Source organism: Phascolarctos cinereus, unplaced genomic scaffold (assembly GCF_003287225.1).
Source record: "Phascolarctos cinereus isolate Bilbo 61053 unplaced genomic scaffold, phaCin_HiC Scaffold_1;HRSCAF=81, whole genome shotgun sequence".
Lineage (NCBI taxonomy): Eukaryota > Metazoa > Chordata > Mammalia > Diprotodontia > Phascolarctidae > Phascolarctos > Phascolarctos cinereus.
This window is the reverse complement of record NW_027555514.1, coordinates 56,576,280-56,601,318: the sequence shown is the minus strand read 5'-3', so window position 1 is coordinate 56,601,318 and position 25,039 is coordinate 56,576,280. Positions and strand designations below refer to the sequence as shown.

General features: G+C 37.1%; 1 protein-coding gene across 1 annotated transcript in view; it reads right to left on the bottom strand.

The window, feature by feature from the left end:
- The window catches only part of MALRD1 (MAM and LDL receptor class A domain containing 1), an 844,925-nt gene that overhangs the window by 714,754 nt on the left and 105,132 nt on the right, over positions 1-25,039 (bottom strand). Inside the window, 3 exon segments of the mRNA XM_020966909.2 lie at positions 925-1,071; positions 12,557-12,764; positions 16,038-16,130. Coding sequence (XP_020822568.2) covers positions 925-1,071; positions 12,557-12,764; positions 16,038-16,130 — 448 coding nt within the window.

Here is a 25,039-nt window from a genome sequence, read left to right as displayed (position 1 = left end):
TTTAGTCTCCAGTGGCTGCTATTAATGTCAGGATCAAAACTGCTATTCCTTAGTATTCTTCCTTAGAAATTAGCAAAGAAAAATAAATCAGGATGATGTTAAATAGGAACAACTACTTTTGGAGGTCAGTGAACCACAAGCTCAAAAAACTCACAATTGGTGTCATTGTTTTTAAAATGTGAACAAGATTTTAGGATGTTTGAGAAATCATTTCTTTTCTTTTGCATTTGGTGGGCTTCTTTTAAGGTGCGAAGTAGAGCATTTTAAAGGGATATGGAAAAAATTACAGAATTAGTGAAAATGAGCAGATTAAAAAGAGTTAAATTTGTTCAAAAAAGGGAAAAGGTGAAAGTAGCTTAATTACATCTCAGTACTTGAGGAGTTCCTACATGGATGGTGCTAAAATATTGCTCTCTATTTTCACAGGGAAGATTAAACAGTTTTTCTTTGTTTTTATATGGTTGGAGTAGCTCTGCAAAACAACCTCGGCAAAATCTTATAATTTGAGGCCACTATGGAGAATTTTAATAGCAGCTTTACCTGTATTAACTGTTCTCTAACTTTTAGAAATACAAAAAAAGACAGATTATGCTTTTCACTAAGTCAATTCTATACATTGAGGAAAATTACATGAGGATGTATGCTTACATATGTTTATTGGTCCCTGTATAGATCAATTAAGAAAGTCAGAGGAACCAAGATATAGCATAAATAGTTCCAGTGATTAAATGCTTGAATACATGTAGGATTTGTGATTTTCATGAATGTGGAGAGACACAATCTATATACAGATCTTCTTGACTCCAAGCCCAAGACTAATCCACTATTCACCACGATTCTGAATACACATGATAAAAATGTTCAATTCAGCAATTCTCACTAAATTCTCAATTCACTGTAAGAAAAAAAATGTAAAAGTCCTACCATTTTCACTGTTCGTTGTATGATCTATGTGAGGAAGAGTAAATTCTCTAGAAGGTAATCCTTTTGATATTTTCCAGGGTGACTCCTTTGTCCATAATGGTTTCCAATCACAAAAATCAGACTCAAAGTTACACATAGTATAATTTGCTAGGGCCCAGGAAGAAAACACAAAAGAAAACATAGGGGAACATTAAATAAAATGTTACATAACATCAAACCACATGTGTGCAGTACAACTGGATCATTACAGGTGAAGTATCATGCCAATTTAAAAAAGACTGTTTTCTGACCATTGAGTTACAATTAGTCTTTTTTAAACCCATTGAAGCTCAACATGTATTATGTGAGGCCTCATGATTTCTTAAATTCTTCCATTAAGTAGTCTGGAAGACAACATTCCAATTGACAGGTCCTTTTTTAATTTAATGACACTGGGTGAAACTTCACTGCTTTTCAGTGAATAACTAATTTGCTTGTCAAACATAAACCTATGGAGTGTTGTGGGGGAAAAAAATTTAAAGAGACACAAATTTAATTCCAAGTAAGATCCCTTATTGTTTGTTTCACTTTATTTTCTCATTTAATAGTTTTATCCATTTTTTAAAATTTGTGCCATTTGGAATTGTGGGTGAATTAAACCTTCTAAGTTGTTTTTTTTTTATGCCCCACAACTTTTCTTACCAGCATGTAAGTTGCTATATTAGCAAAGGCTCCTCTCTTTATCACCAAGAGAAAATACATTCTAGAGGGTATTTACAATCCATGCTCTCTATTTCTTCACCCAGCCACAGGACCACAGCTGGAATACAGGGCAGCCTGGTTCCAGGGGTCTCAGCAGTGAATTAAAAATCAAGTCCGGAGAAGGTGAAGGGAAAGAGGGCATTTGATTTTGTTGTTGTCCAGTCATTTCAATTGTATCTGACTCCTTCTAACTTCATCTGAGGTTTTCTTGGCAAAGATACCAGAGTAGTTTGCCATCTTTTTCTCCAACTCATTTTACAGATGGTGAAACTGAGGCAAGCAAGGTGAAGTGACTTGCCCAGACTCACACAGCTAGTTAGTGTCTGAGACTGGATTTGAACTCAGGAAGAAGAGTCTTCCTGACTCCAGACGTGGCACTCTATCCATTACATAATCTAGATGCATTAGGGTTACATGATTAGCTTATATGTCAAGTTGAACATGAGGGCCAGTCTTGGTCCCATTCTTCAAAAGACAATGAGATAGATTGATGAGAGAATGGGAATATTGACAGAAAGTCACCTTCTCCATCCACTTTTCTTAAGTACTTCTATTTCTTACAATGGAAGATTGGTGAGAAAGGACTAGCAAGGGGAAGACTACCAGGAAATGACTAGGACACAAAATATTTAAAGCATCAATAAAACTGCAGAGGAAGGGAAAGAAGGGGAAAATTAAAGAAGAAAGGAAGGAGATGGGAAAGAAAGAAGGAGAGCTGGCAGAAGAGAGAAAAGAAAGAAAGGCATTTAACACTTTTCTCTATCCCAACTACTCTCTAGAATCTGTTCTCTCCCACTAACACATCAACCAGCTTGTTAAAGCTTTTAAAGCTTAGCCTAGGCTAAGATTGGTTATTAACTTTATTTGTGACCTTGGAAAAATTATGTTAAGACTTCTGTCTTGCACAATGCTCTCATCTGTAAAAAAAAAAAAAAAAAAAAAAAAAGAATGGCATTATCAACCTATTTCCAATGATTGTGGCAAGGATGAGTTAATAAAATATACTATGAAACTGTATGCAAATGTTCTATAAGCATTCAGAATTGTGACTAGGATGTTACTACTCTTTGGGGGTATCCAAAGACACAACTAGCTCCCAGTAAGTGATGCCATGCAGATGAGAGGTCTGAAGTTCAGAAAGACTCCATTACCACTAGATTGAACCTAAAATGAATTTTCCATCAAAAACAATATCACATTCCTCATTTATATACCAGCACATTGCAACAGCTAACTAGATCTTGGTCATTATAGAATTTTCACATTTATCTAAATAGGAGTGCCTGGGCTTTTGATCTGATAGCTCATTAGTTACATGTCAACTGTTAACATATTAAAGCAAAATATGCATACCACAATATTGCCGAAGCTATCTGTATGCTAATTAAATACTTGGACCTCTAGGTGCTACAATGCTTACTTAGGCAGTCATCTGATAAGACAAGATGAAAATGCCCAAATGGTATATTTTGACTCCCCTAACTTATGCATAAATATATTTTTCTCCTCTAAACAAATTTCCACGGCGACAAAACGAGTAGCTTGGCTGTACTATATTAATCAGAAGGGCTTAGCAAAGAATGAGACTCAGCTCTGATATACCTATACTATATAGTTCCATAGTGTTGTTAAATAGCAATTTCCCACTTCCCAGGACATTTCTTTTGCCATCGCTGTATACAGAGAGGGGTTGACAAAATGTTGACACCAAAAATGTTTACATTGCAAAAGAGAAATCCCTTGTCTGAATAAAGAGTGGCATGGTAGTGCTGCAGAGATTGTGAACTATCAGGCACTGGGTGACCTAGACAGGTGCCCAAGACTTTGTAACCCGTCCTTTGGAACACGTTCTAACACTTTCTCCCTCCATGAAGTCCTTATTCCCTGCCAAGGAGAACCCAGCAGGAGAAAAGTTCTATTCTGATTCTGCAGTCATTTATGAATTAAAAAAATGTACAGAGCCTCAAGTAGAACATTGGCCTGAACAGAGTTCTTTGAAGACACAATTTCTCTCCAAAATCAGAACTAAGGAATTTGACCAGGGAATTCTCTTCTGCTAGCTAAGCTACCTCCTCTCCCCAGCACAACCACCCCTTTGGGAAAGAAAGACTTTCCCCATGGGAGTCAGGCTATGCCCAGGAAAATCTGGCCCTCATCACTATGGCTAGAACCCACCCAGCACTGCCTCATCTCCTAGCAGTTAAATAGATGGCCAATGGTAGGAAGAGGGAGGACTCAAGTGGATGCATGTATACAAAAGTACTGAAAATTACCATTCTTGATAGTGTGGCACAGTAGAGAGATCTCTAGGTTCGAAGACTGAGTCCCTGAGTCCAAATTCCTACTGCCACCTCTTAGCTGTGTAACCTTAGGAAAGTCATTTAATATCTCTGAGACTGAGTTTGCTCATGTGTAAAATGAGACAGCTGGACTATATGACCTCTAAAGGTCTATACCTATGATCACCATCATCCTAGATAGAGACCATACACATATATGTATGCTTATATACGTGTGATGTCTGTATGTACAGGTATATACACATATGTGCACATACATGATGGTAACCAGAAGCAAAATCAGACCGCTGTTTTATTTCAAATGTAACTTGGATTGAAAAAAAAAAGGCTCTCATTATTTACATTTTGTACTATTATATAGGTCAGTCATTTTACTTTTCAAAGTTTCAAAATGTTAGAGACCATACACATATATGTATGCTTATATACGTGTGATGTCTGTATGGACAGGTATATACACATATGTGCACATACATGATGGTAACCAGAAGCAAAATCAGACCGCTGTTTTATTTCAAATGTAACTTGGATTGAAAAAAAAAAGGCTCTCATTATTTACATTTTGTACTATTATATAGGTCAGTCATTTTACTTTTCAAAGTTTCAAAATGTTTGACAGTAAACATTACTGTCCTCATGAAAGTTAATGCTTGAAATCCACCAGCATTCAACAATCTGAAAACAAGTTGGTCCTCTTCAAGAACGAAGGACAAACAACAATAATACCATAATGCAACTGGCTGTCCAACAGTCTGCTTTCCCCAAGACAATTTGAGCATTCGTAAGTTTTAGATTTTAGTTGAGTATAAGTATTCCAGAAAATGGCTGAGCTATAAATTATAAGTCAAGCTTAATCAGCTGAGTTAAGTGCCTTCCATTAATTCCCATCCCCTACATAATTCAGGAAGTTAAGGTATAGTGATCAAAGTTTGATCAAGTTTGATGAAAGTCTTGAGGGTCAAATTGATTCTGGCAACCAAGTTGTGCTATCTCCTAGGATAGTTTTGGGTGCTAAAACATTGATAAAACCTGAAGAATATTCTATTCCTGTCCATACTGGATACTGCCTTCATTATCAAGTCCCTTTGAATATTTTTATGAGTGTTTATGATTATGGGAAACACTCCACTATTCATAATCAGAGTATGGGACATGACACCACTGATGATTTGAGAAAATGTGTACTGTAGGTTCATCATTATGATGAGCAATATTCTTGGAATATAATAATCCTTTCCCCCGCCCAGTGAACCAGTTTTGTATGTGCAAAGCAAAAAAGCCTCATTTTTTACAGATGAGGTAAATACTCTCCAATCTTACACATTCAAATATTTATGAAGCTTCTGGTTCAGTAGTAAAGAATTTCTGTATGACATAAGAAAAAAAGAGACAGGAATGAATAGACAATGGCTAATTAACACAGAAATGGATTGCTAATATTTTTGGTTAATATTTATTGAACACCTATCAGGTGCTCAATGGTATGCCAAACCAAGACATTGGAATATCCTTTGTCCTTAAGAAGTCTGCATTTTAATATGAAAAGTTTGATCCTATGCACAGAAGTTTTCAAGACAAGACACTTGAAGATATCATGCAATACAACATTATAGTAGTTTACATTTCTTTAGTAGCTCTTTATCATTTACATTATAGAGATGTCAAACATGTGGCCCGTAATATTCCTAAGTGTGGCCCATACCAGTTACAATTAATCGGGAAATATTTAACAAAATAAATAAAAATAAAATAAATAGATAATATTATGTTTTAAAATAGCCAATATGTGGCCTGAAAGGATCCTTATGTTTAGTTTAGTGACCTCTACTTCTTTTTGACTTTGACACCACTGGTTTACAAAGTACTTCTGTGGCAATAATTCCATGAGTCAAATAACATAAACATTTTACAGGAAACTGAAGTAGAGAAAGGTTAAGGGACCTGACCAAGGTCTTTTGATCAGGATGCATCAGATCCAGAACTCTTCTGACTCAAAAGTATTGTTCCCAGTACTGAACTCAGAGTCACATGCAAGATTTTACAATTAACCAAATACAAATGCTGAAGGCATTTATTTCTATATTATAGCAGGGCCCTGAGAATCAAAAGACTTAAATTTTAAACCTAGGTCTATTAGTAACTAGCTGTGTGATGCTGACCAAGTCCCTTTGCCCAACCATGCCCTCAATTTCCTCTTCTCTAATAGGAGGAGGAAGAATTATTCTTTGTATAATCTCTTTCAGTCCTAAAATCCCATGAAATCCCTACTTTCTCTATGTTATTGAACCAGAAGGACCTTGAAACAAAAATGAAAAGATCAAGGGTTCAATTCAGAGATAAAAAAAATTTGGTGCATATGGGCAATTAATAAACTCTTGTGGATTAACTGTTAATAACAAAAGAAAAACCCCTGATGTCAGAAATCAAGATCAGAGTATAATAAAGTAACACACTGAATTTCCTATACTCTTTACCATATCCAATATCCTAAAGTCCAACATCTTGTGGTGCATAGAGGAACTCAATGATTTTTATCTATGTAGATGCTACAAATTACGTAAGGAAATAGAGTTCAATAGTAAAAAACAAAGAGACTTATAATCAAGGTTTCTTAATATTTGCTCAGTAGTAAATAGACATAGTTATTTTTATCTTCTCTTGTCTTTTATTTTTTATGGGAGGAAGGGATATTAAAAGGTTTTTCCAGACTTCGTTATCTTCTCTTCCTTTGCATACTTTATAAGTTGATCTCTCAACTATTTCATAATGATGAGAATAACACACACTATAACTGGAAATCCTTAATAAGGATACAATTAACAAACAAAAAGCTTTCGTGAGTAACATTCCACACTAGAGACCCCATCTCTATCATCATGTGATTGACTAAAAGATATAGAAATGCAAGATTCATTGCACTATTGTTTGCTGATTGTCAAAAAGAATTTGATTAAGGAAAACAAAATGCCACCTTAAAGGCTTACTTACAATGAGATCTCACTAGTATATGTATCCAAATAGTGCAAGATTTTTGAAATATTTTTAAAAGATAACCTTGTTCAATCTTTGATCAATATTACCAGGTCAGGCAAAAAACATGGATATTTATGCTTGCTAGAGATATTTGCTACTGTCATGGTGGAGATGTGGTAGAGATTCCAAAATGAAGAGGCCTTCTCTATAGACGATGAGGTCCTCCAGATGCTACTGCAGCAAAAGCAACTTCTTAGGTTGCATCAAACTCTGAAATATTACAGTCTCCAGGATGAGAGTTATAAACTGAAAAGAATTAAGCCAATCATTTACACAGAAGGCAATGGAAAAGTGTATAGTGTATGTCAGTAGGCAGTGATATATAAACAAAGACCAACAAAGAAGAATTTGAGTTAAGCTGCTACCAAAATCACGTATGATCAAAATAGAAGATGGATCGACCACGTGGCAATAATCAGCAATGATCATTGATGGGACCCTGTACTCTAGTGTTTTCTCAATGACACAATAAAGTGAAGAAGGCCTTCAGCATGTTGTGTGAACCCCTTGAGATGAATCATTGGGAATACATTGTTAAGTTTCCTAGGAAGGGGTTTGGGAGAGATGGGTGGCCATCTGAATCACTTAAATGAATATCCACATTAACAAGATCACAGATACATTTAAACAGTTGAGTCCCCTTTCAAATCTATTATGCAGCAATCCCTCCTATTCATCATTTCTGAGAAGCATTGAATCCTACATAACTGAATTTTACAGATAATTGATTTTATAAATGTCTTCTTAGGATATACTTTGAAAACATTGAGATGATATTCATGAATAAAGGAACAAAAAGTATTTATTAAGTGCTTGCTACTTGCAGAGCACGCTGTTAAGTATTCAGGATGCAAATCAACATATAAGATAGTGTCTGCTCTCAGGGAGCTCAGGTCCTAATAGGGTCGACAATACATATGGACAATTTTGGTTGCAGGTCAGGTAGAAAGGCCTTGTAGTTCTTATGGTGCAGCAGCAAAACAGAGCATCATATCTCTAATGTCACTTCTGATAAAATTATATCAGTTTCTGATTTGAAATCATTTGATAGTGCCAAGAACATCTATGCCAAGAACTTTCTTCTCTAGATTTTCAGTAACTATGACTGTAGGCCCTGTAGGAGCAGTTCCCAGGTGGAATATCCACAGGGTTTACTTCCCAAGGTGATGACTAAAGATGCAACTGGAAGAATTGGTATCCCCAAGATTTTGGGTTCAGGGTCTTGAGATGCTTCTAGTAGAGTCGGAAAAAAAGTTAGTAGTCAAGGTGGTGGTTGTTTGACATGTCCCCTATCTCTCCCTGCCACTTCAGCAAAGCTGGCTTGTCTCCTCTGTGGATATTGACTACACGGTAGTTAACCCCTTCTCTAAGTGCATTGCTTTCTCAGATGATGACTGGGAGAACTAAACTGGAAACAGGACTGGTAGTCTAGAACATGAGTGAGGGGAAGGGGTGCTGTCACTCCCAGGGTAGGTTACTACCCCTCCAGATCAGTATCCTCTTAAAAAGAGAGTATACTACTGAATAAAATTCACTTTTTAATGACATAGGGTCAATTATTTAACGGAGGTACAATATATTGTTGTTCTCAGGAATCATGGAAAAGCATAGGGTTGTTAGACCTTACACTAAATGTTCTCGACTGTTTTATTTTTTGTGCTCTTGTCTTTTCATAGTTTTTTTTCTCTAGCTACCAATGACCACTTCTTGCTGCTCTAGGTAGTCAGTGAATTAACTCTAACCATTCTGAAAAACAGCCTTTCAAATCTGCTGCTTTCAAAATACCATAGACTAGGAAATGAGATAATCAAGCTTAGTAGAGCTGTGTTTAAAATGATAATTTAGAGGTTTCTGGATGGGACCCTTTGTGGATTCCTAGGAGCAGAACACAGACTTTGTTATATCCATTTTGGTTCCTTAATGCCTTTTTTTTTTTGTGCTCAGCTCTAGTTACTAAACTGAATTATGGATAATTGTGGTTGGGGTTACATATTCTCTGGAAAACTGAGGTGTTTAAATATAATTTTACTCATTAAAAACATTCTGTAGGAATACACAATTTTAAAAATTATTATTTTTGCATTACTGAATATATTATTTCATTTTCTTTATATCTCTAGTGCATTGCACATGATCCAGTAGTTGTGTGTTTGATTAATAATTCATGTTAAAATGTGAGAAAGCTTTTGAGTCATTCACATGGAAAGGAATTTCTCTGGAGAAAGAGGAAAGAACCCCTTCTGCCTCTTAAGGACATCTATTCCCTAGTATAAAAAACAAGTTTCTCAAGGGTAGCAACTTTTTAATCATTGCTTTTATATTGCTAGAACGTAGAATGTTTCCTTGAACACGGTAAGTATGTTTGTGTTTGTGTGGGTGTGTTTGTATGAGTGTATACACGCACACACATATATACATGCATCCATATAGTCATAAGTGTATATATTTACAAGTGTATAAAGACGTATCTGTTGTTGATTCTGTTTAATCAGAAGAGCTAGTTGATTATGTACTTTGTGAATCAACAAGACAGAAGCCCCCAAATATGGAAGGTATTTTAAGTGCTAGTTAGCACACAAAAGAGATATAGCAACCTAGAGATGTTATTCTTAAGCATACAAGAAAGATGATGCTGCAGGTTTTTAATGACATGGTCTATGAATTATTTTTGAGAAAAAAATTGTGAACTGTAGATTCTAAAACTTGCAAGCTATATTTTAGAAGCTTTAAAGTGGTATTCCTATTTATATTTTTTCTTTCTGCGATATGTGAAGGATAACATGTTCCCAGAGAAAAAATGAATGTGTAATTAATAGCATGAAATACTCAATGTTAGGATAAAATGTGTAAATAACTGATACAGCATTTATAATGACCATGACATTTTTGTGTTACATCTGCGTATCAACTTGGCAGCAATTAAGAGAAAATATTATTTTCCTTTTGGTCAAAGAGAATCCCATTGTATAGAAAATTTAAAATCCTAGGAAATAACACTATCTGTTATCTGTTACAGATGGCTGCTTCTGTTTTCATCTGTACTGGAGAAAGGACAACAGAGTATCAGAAGATACTATACTGGAGATATGCCAGGAGGGTATCAGGAGGAACCATATTGAAAGAAGAGACTGGGATTGTGTCCAAAATTAGAATGTAAGACATGTACCAGTATACCAGGAAGGAATTTTGATCAGGAAAAGAAAAGTAGAAAGCATGCTGAATCCTTTTAATTACAGGAATGCAAATGTGAGTCAAAATGCTTAATTGAAAAGTGAGGTGATGCTAATGTCTTTGATATCTGGTATTAAGAAGGATGGAGACTGTCAGAAAGATGAATTTACCTAAGAGAAGCTACCAAATGGTGAGCCCTAGACAGTATCCTATCACTTTCACAAATAATGCCTAGAATGGGAATTTTATTTCATACTTTAAAAGATTTAATCATGACAAGGGAGGCCAGGAATTTGTTGTGACCTATCCTTTACACCATGTCTATAAAATCCCCAAGTAACTCCTGTTATACTTTTTTTTTTTATTGAAGGGTTGAAAACAAACTAACTCAGTCATTTAAGGAATTAAAATTTACTTAGAGTTTCCTGACAGGCTGACCTTTTGTAGGGTTCTTTCTCTTCTCCCCTTTTGTGTCTGGTTGTCTGTCTGTCTCTCTTCTCTCTGTCTTTTGCCCTCTTTCCTATCATCAAAAGCATTCTGTACACAGGAATTTTCATTAAAAAGTTGGCATTTATCTTGCTGCCATATTTATCTCTTGTTCAACAAGATAGCTCACTAAGTTAAAATCACCTCAGCAAAATAAATGTCAACTTTTAAATGAAAACCGCTGTCCCTGACAGAGGCAAAAGATTCATTTAGACAGAATATTTGTGTTGTAAGAAGCCACAAACATCTTAGTGACTTCAGACAAATTACATGGTATATCTCATCATAGATGTCTTAAATTAAATTACACTTTCTTTCAAGTAAGAGAGAGGCAGCATTGTGTAGATGCTGGACTTGAAGTCTGGAAAACCTGTTTTCAAATTCTGCTCCAGGCTTGACTAATTGAATGAGTCTGGACAACATGTACAATCTCTCTGTGCCTCTGAGACTTTAAGCTATATATGACTGCAATCTTCCTCTGGTGGAAGGAGTTCCCACAATCGGAATTTATAAATCAGTGAAATTACAAGTCCTTGACATACAGGCATTCAAATACTTATCTTTCAATAAAAAGAGTGCTCCCCGGTTGGTATTGCCACAATGAAAGAGACTTCATTAAAGTTCAGGGGTATTGGTTTCTCTGACCCTTAGAAATCAATTCATGGCAGTGTCAAACATATACATGAATACCTGAAAGAGGTTATGATGTTATCGACTTGGGAAACTTTCAGTGTGAAAACCCTACCAGGTAGATGCTAACACTTCTATAACTGAGGGATTAAGTCACAGGTAGTTACTCAAGGAACTTAGGAGTCTGGTGCCTTGGCCCAGTCACACAGTAACTAAATGTTAAATGTATGATTTGAACTCAGGTTTTCAGCACTCCCCATCACTCCCACACTACTTCTGTAGATGCCCACTGTTGCTGATGAATAAGTGCCAACTGTTAGATTTCTATGGCTATTCCATATTGAGATGAAGTAGTCCTACTTGCTAACTTCCAACTTGGCAAGAAGTAGAAAGTACTAGACTCAGTAGAGACAGAACCCTACATAGTATATTGTTGAAAGTACAGAGAGTTTGTCTCCCACGCAGCACCCTCTTCCTAAACACACAAAGTCTGTTCATTTTGGTTAAAAGAAGAGGTCTCTCATCAATGTGGGAAACTCCTTCCCACTGTCACAAATGGGCAACTCTCCTCTACCTTACGCTCTTAAAGAGTTGACTAGTGTACTTTGAGGTTAACGGACTTGTCGGTAGTCAGTATTAGAATCATGGCATCACACAATTTTGACTTGAAAAGGAAACCAGCGGTCGTCTTGTCCAACCCACTCTACCATATATAACAAATTTTGTCTACTCTCAGCTAAAAGCCTGCTACAGAGGAAGAGTCCATCACTATCTGAGGCAGGCCATTCCACTCATGGACAGCTTTAATTGTTCAGCAATTGTTTCCACATCAAGCTTAAATTTGCTTCTCCTCAGCTTCTACCCACTGCTCCTGGTTTCACCCCCTATGATCAAAAAGAAGAAGCCTAATTTCTTCTCCATGTAGCAGCTCTTCAAATAATAAAATATGGTTAACACATTCGTCCTGAGCCTTCTCTTCTCCAGGTCTTTTCGACATCAAGTTTGGCCCTTCATCCATTTCTCCCTGTTGTTCCTTTTTTAATTGCTAAGCAGGAAAAGTGGATGTAACCCTCACTGGGACAAAGAAACTAGTGAGCCTAGTGGCCCCTAAGGTGACTGAAAACATAGCATTTTTACAAACGGTGGCTTTAACAAGAATAACTACTGCTTTCCTTTAGCTAGATTTTTTTTTTAATGGATTGAGCTATGCTTCTGATCAGAACAGATGGACAATAGATACATAACATGAAGACAAGCCTTAATTCACTCACAGCATGCTGAGGGATCTTCATCACTATGGTCAGAGCAGTCCTGCTGGTAATCACATACCAACTCACGGGGGATACACTGGCCACTAGCACACGAGAATTCTTCTGCCCGACAAGGACGCTGAGTCTGTGTTTCTTCACAGGCATAGACCTGGAGGCTATCCAGGGCTATAAAACCTGCCTCGCTCTGTGTAATCCCTTCAAAAACAAACTATCAAAATAGAATTTTAAACATTTTAATGAAAATAAAATGAGTCCTTGAAAAATCACTTATAGAACGACGAGTGTTAATACAGCCTCTGAGTAATAAAAAAACAACGCAGGAGGGGCATTCCCTTCATATTTATGCTCTATTCATTTATATATGGATTTACTTTCTCCATTACAACATAAGGCTTTTGCAAGTAGGAATTGTCTCATTCTTTGTACTAATGTCCCCAGTGACACTTAAGTAGCTAGGTGGCACAGTGCATACTGCACAGGATATGGAGTCAAGAAGACTTGAATTCAAATCCAGCCTCAGATGCACTAGCTGTGTGACCCTGGACAAGTCACTTAACCTCTGTTCACCTCAGTTTCCTTCACTATAAAATGGGGCAAATAACAGCACCTACCTTACAAGGTTTGTTTCTGAGGTTCAAATGATTTAATGTTTGTAAAGCACTTAGCACATACTAGTGGCTACATAAATGCTTATTCCCTTCCCTTCTCCAATGCCTAACACACAGTAGGTGCTTAACAAATACTTGTTTGGTTCACAACATATAAAAGGATGTTGAGCCTACAAAAAGTGGATTGAATCAGAAGCCATACTTGTTGACTAAATGACTGACTTGTGTTTTCATCATCTTTTCTATTCACAGAGTCAATTTGGGGCCATTTCTGCCCCATACAGAGAGAGCATTCTGAAGAAATCTCAAATATGAGCTCAGTCTGTTTCCAAATTTCATTCATTCATTTATTTGAAGGGAACATTTCTTAACCATAACAAATGGGGCATAGCCAAATCAACAGATCAGAAGTCTCATGAGAACTCCTTAAGCCATTATCTCTCTATTTAGGAAATAATCCTAGCCACAAACACCATGATTATGTTTTCTTAACACTCCTTTAAAATAGAGAGAGCAAGAGGTAAAGTTATTAAAAGATTTACATTTTTTATTTCTTAACAGGATGTATAATTTCAATTGAATTTATGTATACTCTTGAATTAATCTATTAACTAACAGAGAGGGAGGCAGCTAGGTGGCGCAGTGGATATAGCACTGGCCCTGAAATTAGGAGGACCTGAGTTCAAATTCGACCTCAGATACATGATACTCACCAAAAAAAAAAAAAAATAACAGAAGGAAACAGAGAAAGAGAGAGTGGGAAGAGGGGAAGAGAGAGAGAGAGAGAGAGAGAGAGAGAGAGAGAGAGAGAGAGAGGGAATGTGTATAATAGTACCTTCCACTGAGGTGGATTGCAGGCATCAGTGTAATCTATTTCTATCAAAACAGATACATATAAACATAAACATACACACATATACAGAGAGACAGAGATGGTAAAAAAAATAGAGACTTGTATATGTAAATATATAGATTATACATAGAGATATATACAGTATACATAAACTACCTAAAATGAAGTATTGGTAAGGACACTTAGGCCTAGAAAGGAATGCAAACCCTAAATAACATCTCCTACAAAAACAAAACTAGTAACAGTTGATAGCCATTTAATACTTCAAGGTTTGCCTAGCATGTTACATAGATTAGTGCACTTAAGCTGCTACAAACAGCTCTGTGAGACAGCTCCAACCAGCATTAGCATCCCTCATTTTAGAGATGATGGAACAGGCTTGAAGAGATTATTTTTCCCTATGACTACACAGGCAGTAAACATCCTGGCCATCCCGACTCTAAGACCATCACTCTGTTCACTATGCCATAGTCAACCACAACACTGGTATTTTGGAATAAATCCTTTGAAAAATAGAATTTAACTTAAAATCTTGTCCCTTGATAATTCTATAAAATTTCTAGTGGAACTTTGGGCTATAGCAGGAAAAAAAAAAAAAAGCAATCAAATACTTGGTGGAAAAAACCCAGATTTTAAAACTTGATATGATGTCGCATTTAGATCACAGAAATCAACCTGTTTCTTCATTAGCTGGATGCTAGTGGAGCTGTCCATGATGAGAGTTTGGAAACCAAAAATGTTTTCCAATGTGCTTCAAAACAACAACACTACTAGCAAGTCAACGCAGCCAGCATTAATTAAGCAGTTGTTGTGCACTAGGCATTGTACTGAGCACTCAATGATCCCAGCAATAATATCTATTTATCTCTGTTTTTAGCTTTAAATCTGAATCAGAACCTTCATTCAAATTTTGTCCTTCGGTTACATACAGTAAATAATATCCCAAGACCAATGTAACAGTGGTGCCTTTGGGGGTTAAAAACTAGATGTCAGTAGGAAACAAAAATAAGAATGTATGTGTGTGGAAAAGTGAATGTAACAGGCCAAAGAAAAACTGAACTTTTCTGGGCTTGCTATAAAAATGATATAGTTCAGGAAAGATAGCCAATGTATCATGTGGAACACAAAGGGCAATACGTTGTCTTCTCTACCTATCTCCTTGTTTCTCTTCTTTTGCTTCTTATTTGGGAATTCAGAGCTCCCAGTCTAGCAAACAAAGGAACAAGACTGGTAGGATCAGCCCAATGCAAAATCTTCCCCATGACTTTTTATCGCTGTATAAGTAGACATAATCCATACCTGTTCCTATTTTAATTCACTCCAGATAGAGGAAATACAAACAGAAAAGCTTCCCCATTATAAAGTAGCCTTATTAATAATCTCAATCCCTGTTGAATATAAAATATCAGGAGCTTCCCATCAATTCTTTAAAAGTAACAGCAATTCCACTATGTTCTAGGTTACATAGATGGCCATGGATACGCAGAAATATAAATGACTACAGACATGGCGTTGTCATAGCTAATACACAGGTGAAGTCAAAATAACAAGTTATCTCTCTGCCTGCCTGAATGTTCAATATACCTCTATGGAAAAGCAACTGAAGGCTCTGATTGAAGCCAGGCAAAATGAGAACCATGTTATGATTCCTCTACCCTAATAAGGAACTGTGATTTTGTCAGCATAGGAACTCTTTCCACCAATGCAGATATAATAAATCTCAGACATAAAGAGGTTAAGTGATCTGTCCAGGGTCACAAATCTAGTGTCAGATGTGGAATTGGATCCCGGTTATTCCTGATTTCAAGTCCAGCACTCCATCCATCGGGCCCGACCAACTTTATAGTTGTTCTACTCATGTCATGTTGGCCTAGGTGGTGCCAGGAGCATCAAAGCAACTTTAGGAGTACACTCCCAATTTTGAGGCTCATATGAGAAAATGGATTACATGCTCTCAGATCAAAATTGCATATGAAACTTTCATAAAATAGGTAAATATTGATAATTTCCCCATTAGTACCTTAAAATTTGTCATGGTCTCAGGTACAGACACTTCTGTTTTCATCCACTCACCCACGGTTGAAGCATTACTTGTCCATAGTATTTCTTTCCCCTGTGGATTGCAGGGGGAAAAAAATATGTTATTTCTTAAAATAACTCTCTTCTGTCCCCAATCTCATTCTAGCATTTTTTTTATTTTAAATTTTTATTAATAAGATTATAGACTTAAAACTAAAAGAGATCTTAATGACCATCTATCTAATCCACCCCTTAATTTTATAAATTAGGAAACTGAGGTCCATGGAGGTTAAGTGGCTTGCTCCAAGGTCACTCACATAGAAGCATTAGAGGGGTTTTTTAATATCTTTATTTCAAAGGTATCTCTACCCTCTATTTCTCTGTCCAGAAAGCCATCCCTTGCAACAAAGAATAAAAAGGAAAAAAAGAAAAGTAGTTCAGAAAAACCAACATTAACTTAAAGCAAACAAAACCATCACAGGAGCAATTAATATAGTGTTAATAACTGTGTAAGTTAATAGCTATGGTGTAAGTCATATACAAGTGTAGAGAGGTATCTTTTCTTAAATGAAGTGAAATAGAGAGATTGAAAGTTGCCAGAATTCTAGCAGTGGCTTCCCCCCACCCCCTTTACTCAGTCAATGTCACAAATGGGATAATGTGGGTTCTAGTACTTCCCTCTCCCTTCCCGTTGAATTTGAATTTTTTTTTCCCATAGAACCAAGGGTATATTTGTCTCCAATAATGGCTAAGCTTAAGTGACTGTTTATATGTGTATGTATATATACATATATGTTACTATGTATATTGATTAGATAGAGTGAGAGAGTCTTAATGAGGAATATTTCAACCTGGGGCAAATGCAGTAAGGTTAAGGTTTCAATCCAGATAATAGAGTTCAATCATTAGCACTATATACATGAGTTGAAGGGAGGAGAGGTCCCATGTCACTTAGATTATTTAGGGGATAAGGAGGTAGACTCCAAGGGAGGGACAACCCAAAGATGGAATTACCACAGAGGTGTGAGCCAATGCAATCCACAAGGAGAGAGGGGGAAAAAAGCATAATCACTGAAAGAAGGAAGTCTGGTTTAGCCCTGAGAGGAAACACTTCCCTTGATGTCAATGCCATAGAACAAATCCCCATTTGCCCCAGGCTACTTTCGGCTCTGATCTTATTCCAAGTATGGTATGTGTAAAAAGAAAAATGGAGGGAACTGGTCCTACTTATCTAACTAGTATTCATAATATTGTTTCTAGAGGAAATGGCCTTCAGAGTTTCAAATGAACTTCCCAAAGAACATCTGGAACATAACCCAATCATCACCTTGGGATGGCATGATGTGTAATTTTTAACATCTCCATTCCCTGTTCTCTTTCAAGGTTCTTTAGGTCTCAAGCCACAAGTGTCTGAAAGGGTGTTGACTTTTGTGGGTAAAAAAAAATGTATTTTATCCTAATCCCAGCTCGAGCACATAACACAGAGCATGCCACATATATAGTAGGCATTTAATAAATGCTTGTTAATTTGTTGCTTCTAGATTATAGGCCAAAGATTATTGATCTATGAAGGGCCAGATCCAAAATGTTTGCTATAGCTCCATGTTTTCAACCATTATGACAAAGACGGTTTGGTATTTGGGAAGATTTTGCCTCTTAATCTTCTCTATGAAAATGTCAGTGAGTTTGACTTGCCTATGCATTACACCTCCTGTGAGGAGATTGACTCTGATGTTCAAAGACGCTTGCCTCTTTGTTCTGTCATTTCCCATCATGCATTGAGACCATGAAAATGAACTGAATGACATCAAAATCACTCAGCCTGAGCCCTGGGATTCCCTCTATTTCTACCTTTATTATAAGCAAAGAAACCATATTTGAACATGTCATTTAAGTTCAAATCAAATTCTACATGCTGTGCATTTTTCCCAATGTAAGCATTTATCTCCTGAGTAATCTTTCCTACTCTAATATTTTCACTTTGTTTCATTTATTTCATTCTTCCCAAAGAGTTCACCTGTACTTATCCATTTCTCACTCCTTTGCTTTCTAGCCTCTACCCTGAATTTCAAATTCTAAATATATTAGAGTATATCCTACATATATTTGCATGTATATTCTGATTCATGAAAAGAAGAACCATGTATTTATTATCCACCTAATATATGCCAAGCCTATGGACTAAGCATATTACAATTATTATCTCATTTGATTCTAACAACAATTCTAGGAAGTTGGTACTATTATTGCCCCTATTTTACAGTTGAAGAAACTGAGGCAAACAGAGGTTGAGCAACTTGCTCAGGAACACATAGCTAGTTAGTGGTTTTGGTCATATTTGAACTCACTTCTTCCTGACTTCAGTCCCAGAACTCACAGTCTGTCTACTGTGCCACCTCACCAAAAAAAAAAAAAGTAGTCTAGTTTGAAAGAGACCCCCTGATACAGAAGACAGTGCTAGTTTTGTTGTCAGATCTCCTCTGTTTGAATTCTGGTTCTCCATGTACTAGTGACTTGATTTTGCTCGTTAATCTTTCTTGATGTCCGCTGACTCATCTCAGATCACTTAATCCATATATATATATATGTATTAGGCACCTCCTCTACGTCACGTATTGGTAATACAAAGGCAAAAATCATAAATTGGAAATGGTGTCTAAGGTCCCTTCCAGCCTTAAATCTCTGTAAAATAGGGTTAATGCCATTAGAATTCACACAGTTGCAAGTATACTGATCAATACAATGAACCATATATTATCACTGAATAATTTTTTAAGACTAGCATTCATGATTTCGTCAGCATGGGAAACTCACTCCATCAACACACGTCAACCCTCTTATGACATAGCTGATTAATTAATTCAGCTAGCATTTATTATGTACTTACTAGATGCCAGGTACTGTACAGTACCAGGTGGTAGGACAAAAAAAGTATTAAAAAAAAAATCAAATTGTGCCTGCCCTCAAGGAGCTTACATTCTGTTGGAAGGGGGAATTGTGCGGAACTTTGTAAATGTATGCAAAGTAGATATACAGTCATTTCTGGAGGGAGGGCATTTGCAATTGGGGAGGTGGAAATCAGGACTGAGCTGAAGAAAGAATCTCTGAGACAATAGTGAGAAGGGAGGGCATCCAAGGGTACTACCCAAGAGATGGAATGTCAGGCATAGGGAACAGTGCATATGCCTCCTGAGGCACTGAGAGGATCAGTCACTTCCTACAGTCACAAAGTGAATCAGAAGCAGAATTTGATGCATCACTGGAATTTGCACTATGCTTCCTCTTAACAAAAATAATCAGTCATATGCTGATGAGCTCTCTTGATTGGCAAGTGGGCACAAAATTACCTAGCCTACTATATTTAGCTAGACCCAGACCCATTCTATCCTTCACATTTTTGCAACTTTCCTGCTATTGCCCCTCCTGAAATAGACTGGACCTCCAGAAATCATGATCCAAGTCCCTGGGGGAGTCAACCCATGCAGTCTTGGATTCTTTCCCTGTTGCTGAGCTATCTTCATGGATACACAAATGTATATTCAGCTAGCCCCTAATTGGTGCACATGTACATTCACCTAGCCACTATGTTTATAAAGCCCTAATCCAGACCATATTTCGCATCTGGTCTAGTGGTGCCATCTTGTCTATCCTGCCATTATATATTCCCTTTCCCCAGCTTTCTACCTTTGACTCTGAGCAGTTAATAAGTCAGTACTAAAATAACTTCTGAAAAGGGCAAGCCAAGACTGCCCAGAATGATCTCCCTCCTCTCTGCCTCCTGACTTCCTTGGATTCCTTCAAGTCTCAGCTAAAGTCTCACTTTTTACAAGAAACCTTTTCTGGTCATCCTTAATCTTAGTTCCTTCCCTGAGAGATCACCTCCAGTTTAAATTCATATATCTATATATCTATATCTATATCTATATATCTATACACACACACACACACACACACACACACACACACACATAGATATAAAAATCTTGTTTGTATGTCATCTCCCTATTAGGCTGAGTTCCTTGAGAGCTGGAATTAGGTTTTTCGGGGGGTTTTTTTTTGCCTTTCTTTATATTTCCTAGTACCTAATACTAGTACAATGCCTAGTACATTGTAGGTGCTTAATAAATGCATGTTGACTTCACTTGACATCGACTCACCATCCCCATGACACATCAGATTAAAACACCCTTACCTGGCCTCGATTTCCCTGTTTGTTCTCTCCCTTTGAAGAAAGGAATTGAATTGGGGGTTTTTTTTTGCCTTTGTAGCACCAGCACCCAGCAAAGAACCAGCTACATAGTAATACACATTCTTAATAAATGCTTTTTTGTGCTTAATAAATACATTTGTGTATCATGTGTAATGCTATGGTTAGCAAGTGGTCTGCACAGTGCCTGGCAAATAGTAGGTCCTAATAGCAAACCTTGTCAACTTGACATAGTACTGTTGTATCACTCTATATCTACAAATGGTGTATACATGTAAGTTACTATTATTCATTTAACGATAATATCTTAATGAAGGGTTGGGGAACCTGTCCCTTGTGGCCTTCTAGGTCCTTGGGTGTGGCCTTTTGACCGAGTCCAAGTTTTACAGAACAAATCCTTTCATTAAGGGGATTTGTTCTTTGAAGTTTGGATTCAGTCAAAGGGCCACACTTGAGGACCCGGAGGGCCCCTTCTGTCCTGGAGGCCTCAGGTTCCCACCCCCTCTTAACTCTTCATTCCATAGACCAGTATAAACACATTAAACTAACATATTCTGGTTATGTTACTGCTAATGAGCAGTAATTAAAAGGCAGGTAGGTAGTGTAATGAGTAGATCTCTGGACCTGGAGTCAGGAAGACCTGAGTTCACATGTGACTTCAGACACTTACTAGCTGTGTGACCCTGAGTAAGTTGTTTGACCTCTGCTTGCCTCAGTTTCTTCATCTGTAAAATAGGAATAATAATAATAGCACCTACCTCGCAGGGTTGTTGTGATAACAAAAAAAAAAAGATAATATTTGTGAAATATTTTATAAATTTTACAGCACCACACAAATGCTAGCTAATGAAACTTTCAGAGGACAACAAGGTCTAAGGAGCAGCCTTATATTGCCCAACTTATAGCAGCTGACAGTCATTCTGTGCAGCTCTGCTGCGCCAGGGTAGGTTGGAGTTAGGGTTAGCACAGACTTGCATTTTTCCTTCTATTATTTTCTCCTCAACTTGGATTATTCAGCATTGAAGACCTCAGCAGCACCAACCATAGATGCTTTCAGTCTGATGGTTGTGGCAAGGAGCATTCATCAGTTTCCCCCACTTCTATTTTCTGAGAGTAATTTAGAGCAAATGGGCTCCTTTTTGCAAAATGACTAATGGACTCCCCGAGCTCCAATTGAAGAGGAGTGAGCACATTTACATTTCCCCCACAAATTTATCAAAGCCCTTTCCAAACTGAAATGGCTATTCATGCCCCAAACTTAAGGGCATTTTATGAATGAGATCTAGATTTTTCCTAGCATTCTCTTCTGTACTATGACACGAATCATAAAATAAAAATCACCTTCCTCTAAACAACAAAAAAAGAAATGGGTTTTTATTCTATTTCTGTGCCCTGCTCTCAGACACGTAACTATGTAACCTCAATGGGTGGCAAAGAAAAATTGAATAGCTACCTAAAAAAAAAAATTTTTTTAAACCATTTCAAACGATGCTCTAGTTTTTTATTAGTCGCAAAAACTCCTTTTGCCTTCCTAGAATGAGACTGATAGAACTATTTTAACCTCCAAGGAAAATATTCCCTTAAAAGTGTTCCTTTTTTGCCTTTCTTTTTTCTTTCTTTTGTTTCTTTTTGTTCTCAGCCTGACCTCCTCATTTCCACTAGGGACAAGAATGCTAAAACAAGACCTTCCACTCAATTTGTATGAAGCCTATCTAGTCCAGGGTAGTAGGAAAAGTTATTCTATAACCTTCTTCTTGTTCCGTGTAAAAGTAATAGTAAATTTTATTACTATAAGCTCCAGACATTTAAATATTAAAAACAGTCATTTCAAGAGAAAAAATATAAACCAATAAATCATTTTAAAAAATACTGAACACTCAGAAATCCATGTCTTTGTAGGGAGGGATCAGGGACATGTTACTGTCCCTACAAGAGCTATAGCATCAAGGTAGAGGACTGAGCAAAGCCTGGACTCTAACCTGACTAGGATGACGGGGTTGCCCTAAGAGGCTGACTTCCTTAGAGGACTTGAAGCAGATGTGGATGATTGCTTCTCCAGTATGTTGTACAGAGGTTTCTTGTTCAGGTAATAAATAGCTTATTAGGTGGGCAGTGAGGACCCACTAACACTGAAATTCAGTGTCATGGGGCCAAAAATGGTAAATGACTCAGAACCAGAGCTAGATTGCTTTGCCTGAAATGTTATCAATTACAGGTTGTATTTTCCTCTTCAGCAAATCATCTCCTCCCCTCCTGGGAACTCTTAAGCATTCACCCCCACTATCCAGCACAAAAATGGACATGATGCTTGGAGGTTCCAAAAAGTGGGGAGTGGGAAGCAATACTCAAGGTTGCAACAGTGCCTAGAAAATGAGTCTCAGTTCCTTCATAGGTAAAATAGTCATCATTTACCTCCCAGTTTTAAAGGGTACATGCTGTGTCAAACTAGTCATAACATTTCCAAAAATATTTTCTCTCATTCAAAATATTTTTAAAAATAAAACGTGATGACAAGCAACTGAAAATGAACTATTGGTAAGAAAAATTGTGATATGGAAAACAACACTCTTCAAAGAAAATTTTTTAGAAGCCTTCTAAAGTCAGAATTAATATACATATCCCCAGATAACGGTTATTGCTTTCCTAAAGCACGTGCTAGTTCTCTAACCTTATGATTCTTTAAACCTAAGCTTTGTGGACTTGCTTTTGTTTTCAAAGAGATGACATAGTGTCAATTAAATTGCTATATATTGACCTCTATACCACCAACCAAGAACAGCTCTCTTCTTTTTGGTCTCCACTGAGGGCCTAGAACAAGACTATACACTGATCACTCAGCAAATGCTATTATTGAATTAAAATGAATTTAAATGGCTCCCAAAACTACAATTTTGGTTTCCCTAATACCACTGACTTAGAGTTGTTGTCTCCCATAGTGAAAGTTCCCTGCCTTTCAAAAGCCCCAACCTCTCCCTGCAACTCATACCCATCCAGCTCAATTCTATCACTCCCAAGGATATTTCTGCCTCCTCCCTCTCTCTCTCTCTCTCTCTCTCTCTCTCTCTCTCTCTCTCTCTCTCTCTCTCTTCCACTTAATCTTTCCCTTCATCTTCAATCTCTTCTTTTCAGTCACTTTCCACATTCTTATGATGAGGGAAACTTGGGTCTCTGCAGAAAACATTGCCCCACTGGCTAAAACGTCCCCCTGATGCTTATGCTTTATCTAAAATAGTCAGACATAAGAGGCTGGCAAGAGGAGTGGGAGTGTTTTTTCTCCTCAATCTCCTCTGCTGGATTATTATATCTCTTTCACCTTTCTGCCTTCCGCATAGAATGAGAACTCCCTAAGACTTTGACCTGGGCCTTTTTTTTTTCCTTCTCTCTCTACACGTAATTGCTTGCACTTCTCATCATCTCCCAAGTATCAACTCTTCACTTTTCTATAGAGATGATTCCCAAATCTCAATTTCATCCCTAATCTCTCTCCTGAGTGCTAGTATTTCTTTGGCAAAGACTTGCTAGTTGAGTGTCTCAAACTCAACAACATCCAAACAAAATTCATTATCTTCCACCAACACGCCTGCTTTTCCTCCAAACTTCCTTGTCCTTACTGATAGCAACCCAGTCTTCCCTGGCCCTTATATTCATAGCCTCAAAATGATCCTTGCCTCCTCTCTCTCCATCACTCCCAGAGCTATCAACTGTGAAGTTTTGCTGATCATACCTCCACAACATCTGTCTCATCTCATTTTCTATCCCTATATCTAATAATTATTTTAAACCCTCATCTCTCTCACCAGTACTACTATATCAGGCTAATAGTCCTCCCTCCCTAACCATCCTTCACAAAGCTGCCAAAACAATCTTAAGGCATCTTAATCTACAATCTACAGTCTGGTTCCCAGCTATTTTTTCAGTCTTATTTAGAAATGTTCCTCTTCAGTATGGTGTAGTGATCAGATTCAGAGCCAGGAAAATCTGGATTCAAGTCTTGCCTCTAATATATACTAAATGTATAATCTTAGACAAGTAATTTAACTTATCAGAGAATCAACTTTCTAAAACTGTAGATTACAGAGAAGGAGCTGACCTGCATAGTAGAGGATATTTCCTTGTATAGGAATTCTCTATACTAGAGAGTGTATATCAATGAAATAATAGTGTCATCCCCTATCCTCTTGACAAACTCTATGTTCCATCATCAAAATATGACCTATTACCCAACTTTGTGACTCCATTTCCTAATTCCAAGCCTTTGACCTTACTTGTTTTCCAGTCTTGCAACCCATTCCCTTCTCATCTCTACCCTTCAAAAAAAATGTATCTTCCTTCAAGGACCAACTCAGGTACTACCTCCTCCATAAAAGACTATCCCTGCCCTCCAGTTTTTCGTTCCTTTTTTTTCTTTTTAAAATTTTCCTTGTACTACATTTACTGATGTCCATGTTCTACTTCTCTGGATAGAATTTAAGCACCTTGGCCATGAAGATTTTCATTTTTTACATTGCATCCCAACCATCAGCATAGTGTTTTGCACGTAGGAGGCATTTAATAAATGATAGTTGTTGAATCGTCAGACTACTTTACTCCATCCTTAGCCTTTTTCTTCTGATTTAAGAATTATTTTTAAGATGTCACTTAGAGAATTCATTGATTGCACTGTGCCAATCTGTCTTTATGTATTTGTCTGCTTCATAATTTTCTTGTACTATTATAAGGACATTTTTTTCTATTTTCTTACTGACTAAAAGCTTAATTCCATTTCTTTAAGTGAATTTACAGGGGAGAAACAGTTT